The 4655-nt window shown below is 45.3% G+C and overlaps 1 protein-coding gene across 1 annotated transcript; it reads right to left on the bottom strand.

Annotated features, from left to right (window-relative positions):
* Nucleotides 1-528: 528 nt before the first annotated feature.
* LOC104541464 (MAP/microtubule affinity-regulating kinase 3-like) lies at nucleotides 529-3863 on the bottom strand (the record flags this gene model as incomplete). Its single annotated transcript, XM_010185532.1, has 2 exons — nucleotides 529-1512; nucleotides 3819-3863. Coding segments are annotated over 2 exons (391 nt in total), but the record flags the coding sequence as incomplete, so codon positions are not given.
* Nucleotides 3864-4655: the final 792 nt, after the last annotated feature.

Genomic DNA, 4655 nt, shown 5'->3' on the forward strand with positions numbered 1-4655 from the left:
GTGGCAGCACACGGTAGGGAGCTGAAAGGAGAAGCCTGCCTATGGCTGTGGGCTACAGCGAGCTGCACCTTACAACAGGAGCCAATTTGATTCCCACTTTGGGGTTTCAATACTGAAAATACTCCAATATTGCAAAACACCACGTTACCACCCGGGCAGCAACACCTCCGAACGGCACTGACCTGGCCATGGCGACTCACATCAAAATACGGACCCTTTCTAGAGTCTCTCTGTGCTTTCTATCGTCACAGCCTGCTCTAGCTTGGTCTGTAAGAAGTCACCAGCAAGAATTTAGCACGTTTGAGCCTGCCTCCTCCTGCACGGTGAACAGAAAGGTGTTCCCAGCTGCAGCCAGCACTCGCAAGCCAAAAGGACAAAGATACGAGGGGAGGAGCGGAGCGGAAGCAGAAGAACGGAAGCGTTCACCCAAATTTTAATGCACAAATCAACTACATTTGGAAAAAAAAATAATAATCGGATTCAGGCTGGAAATTATAATAAATAGGTGGGCAAAATATAATGCAAGACTTACTCAGTAAAAGTGAATTTTTAATCATCTCATGAGATCTACTTAGAAAACAGGACTAAGCATGTTCACAACCGTAAGTCCAAACCCTTCACACACTTTGTTTTCCTTAACACAGCAGTGAATTGTAAACCTGCAGTTCCTGGTTATCGCTTCGCTTCTTTTAAATATTAAACTCAAGTGTTTCCTCCTTGGCCGTTTCAATTTTTTTTTTAGCACCAAAATTAGCCCCAAAAGAGGTACTGGTACAGCTCGATGTTGTAAATGAATCGTTTACATAGAATACTTTATATATTATACACACATACTGTACATTCACACGTCCACACAAACGGGAGGCATATTTCAATGAATATATTCTGTGTTTCAACTCGTCGTCGAAGACTGAGGAGCAATGGAAATAAAGCAGAAGGGGGAATATTTTACATAGTAGGCAACTTTAATGCTGTAGTGCACTTATAAAAAAGTCCAACTCTCCCTCCCAGCTCAGCAGCTTTTTTTGTTGTTGTTGTTGGTTTTTAATATCACTATTCAGAAGGATGCAGAAGTTATTGCCTAAATGTTATTCTATACATTTCCATCGGAATTCTCAAAACCACTTGAAATCGCTAACTAATTTACAACTTAACTATTTGTCTCGTTACAGCTTTAACTCATTGGCAATTTTGGAAGCAATGTTTTTAAAAGCTATGGATGTTCCCGATATCCGCTTGAAGCGAACGCCGTTCAGGGACAGTCTTGGCAGTTTACACACCTCCATCTCCCACTGCACCAGGTTTTCCGCGTGGCCGTCTCCGTGGACGCAGAAAAGCAAGAACCTCTCTCTCTGTTCATAGTCACAGTTATTGGCGTCCAGGACCTTCCGGATTTCCCTCATCATGTCGTTGGGATCCATGGAGCTGGTGGTTTTCATGCTCCAGGTAAAGCGCAGCGACCGGGGCTTGGCTTCCTTGTTCTCGTCCTTCTGATCCACGGCTACGTTGCGGCTGAAAAACAGGGATTTATTTGTTAGGAGGGTGGGTCACCTTCGCCAAGCTTCGTGTTAGTGAAGCAAACTAACGCTCAACGCGTGTTAGAGCAGCGTTTGGAGGCTGTGAGCAAGGCCCCGCTGTCCCGGTCGCTGTACAGACACACTCGGGGTAAAGCATCGGCTGTTGGGGCCGAGATGAGGGGACGGCACAACAGGGACACAGCTGGAAGTCTCTGGAGTCAGGACCACGGGGGAAATGACCCTGAGGGGGTAGAAAATCACCTGCGACTCTGGTTTAAGGCAGGTTCTGCTCAAACCCTTGTTGTCTGAGGCACCACTTCTGCGCTAGAAGTTTCTGGAACATTGACTTGGGACAAAAAGGGACTCAGCCCAGGTTGGTGTCCACTCATACGCAACGGGATGAACCCGTGCAGGAAGATCTGGGGTTCCTCTGCACCTCCTCTGGTGGGGCAGGATGGAGGCCAAGCCCCAGGAGGGTCCATGGAGGCCAAAGCCCCAGGAGGGTCCATGGAGGCCAAAGCCCCAGGAGGGTCCATGGAGGCCAAAGCCCCAGGAGGGTCCATGGAGGCCAAAGCCCCAGGAGGGTCCATGGAGGCCAAAGCCCCAGGAGGGCCCATGGAGGCCCAGCCCCAGGAGGGCCCATGGAGGCCCACAGTCGATCACTGCAAGGACAAGGACAACAGGACCAGGGGACATTGCCTGGGTCACCCAGGTACTGCCCCAAGGCCACCGTGTGCCGCTCAGCTCTGGGCTGGTTTGGTTTCACGCTGCCCTTCCTGTACTGGTAAATGTTGATGTTCACCCACCACGCAGTAGTAACCACGTTGTAGGCGACTACTTCAACTCCGTCTCCATGTTGGTCACTAATTTGTTTAAGAACAATGACAGAGAGGTAAAGGAATGAAGTCTTTTGCTGCTACAACCTACACAGCCTTGGGGGCTGAAATGCAGGGAGGAGAGAGGGGAGTCACCATCAGACACCTCCTCGATGCTGCTTGTAAAGATGGCAAATAAGGTTACTACTGCTGTCACTTCTAAGAGATAAAGCACAAAATATTGGGGCTGCGTTTCCCAAGTCTGCAATTTTAGTTTTTTAAAATAAATAAAAAGCTTTTCCTTTGGTAAATAAATATAAATGATAAACAGGAATATAAAAGATATAGATATAAGTAGTCAGACAGGACAAAGAAATGTTCCAGAAATTTCTAGCCTGCCATGATTCTTCTGTTACAATCAGAACCAATGATTCTGCTGTTACAATTCCTAGCCTGCAATGATTCCTCTATTCAAATCGGGGGTCGTGCAGCCAAAGAATAAGGACCTGCACTTGGACCCCCAGGGTCCTGCTGACAGCTCTGCTCTGTGGATGTCTGCACGCCGTCAGTCACCCTGCAGATCCACTGGTCCTCAGGACAAGAGACTTAAATACACTGTCATGCTTCAGTATGATCCAAAACTGCCTAACTGACCCCAAACCACGCAGTTAGGGCTCAAGCCACACTATTAAGTCAAGCTGCTCTTTAAAATAATTGGTAATGAATTTCTGGTCATACGATGCTCTTCCTCTACCACCATGAAGCAGCTGATTATGGAAAAATAAGTGATAGCGAGGTCAAAATTAAATAAATGTATTTCTCAAAGATAACCCATTTCATCATTTTATTAAGTTATTATGGACTATTAGAAAGATTTCCAGTACCTGTGAGGCGTAGGATTACGCTGTCAAATCCAGCTACGTGATTTGCCAGATACTATAAAATTCAGCAATAAAATGAAAGAGTAACTTGTTTGGACGTTAAGGTTTTGATTTGATAAGGCAGTATGGGGAATATCAACTTTTATTCAGTGCTCAATTGATTTTAGGCAGCTTTTCCTACTTGAAAACAGTCGGCAGAACCAGCACGAGCTTGGGAATTTCTTGTCATTTTTTTTTTAGATGCAGATTTTAGTGTAACACGAGAAATATTGTGATTTTTGGAGATGAGAAACACCCGCACGCCCTTCAGCCGTTATCCCACACGAGAGAGCATTTCCCTGCGGAGCTACGAGACAACAGCAAATTACCACGACTGCAGTGCAATCAAAGAACACAGAGGGGAAAGGGCAACAGGAAAGAGGGAAGTTCAGGACCAGAAAGTTGAGTCAATGCTTTAACAGCTGATTTTCGCAGACAGAAACGCTGCTTTTTGGGTCTCAAAGCCTGACACGACACAAAAGCTGCCGCCTGAAGCCACAGGACCACGGGGAGGAAGGGGCAAAGTCACCTATAAAAACCATTCGAAACACAAATTGCGCCCTCACCTTGAGCCCTCAAATCTCCCGTTCCTCTCAAAGTCAGTCGGGAGCCTCCCAGAAAAGAGCGCGGGAGCAGGAGGAAGCGGGAAAGAGAAGAGAAATCTTACACTAAAATACACAACAGCCGCTGCGGGCACAGCAACGGCGTCAGCATCCACAGCAACCGAGGTGCAAGGCGCTCCACGGGGGTTAGGAAACAGCATCTCGTCAAACCCAGTGCAACTCCCGAAACTGCTGCTTGATCCAGACCCGCAGCTCAACTTCACAATGCATTTTTGGAAATATTATACTAAAAAATAGTAAATATTTTGAAATCTTTAAATATTAAATAGATTTTAAAAGCCGAGCTTCTTCAAAAAGCAGGTGATGTCAATCTAAAATGACAACGCGTGTTGAAGCTGCTGTGTTATTTAGTAAATACTTCCCAAGTGATATCGAATCCTGATTGCTTTTAGGTTAATTATATTTAAAATTATGTATGTATATGTGTGTGTGTGTATATATATATATATATATTTGAAAAACAAAACTCTATTAACAGACAAGCCTGGTCTTTGTGTGTCTGCACGCACATCAGATCTGAGGTGTTTAAACACCACCAATACCCTTAGAGCAAAGGAAGATGCAGACACACTTTAGTAAAAATTGAGAGGTAAATTCAAAATTCCTCAAGCTGTTTTTAGGTTGAAATTGGGCCAAACTGTTACTAAACCAGTGCAGTCTGCATCTAAGAAGGGTCATTATTTACAAAATACTTGCCGCTTTGAAATAACAAACAGAAAACCCCTAATTTGTGCAGGTTTTCCATACATCAGTGTTGCAATTCATTCAGCACGAGGAACT

This window comes from Mesitornis unicolor, unplaced genomic scaffold (genome assembly GCF_000695765.1).
Source record: "Mesitornis unicolor isolate BGI_N332 unplaced genomic scaffold, ASM69576v1 scaffold17545, whole genome shotgun sequence".
Taxonomy (NCBI): domain Eukaryota; kingdom Metazoa; phylum Chordata; class Aves; order Mesitornithiformes; family Mesitornithidae; genus Mesitornis; species Mesitornis unicolor.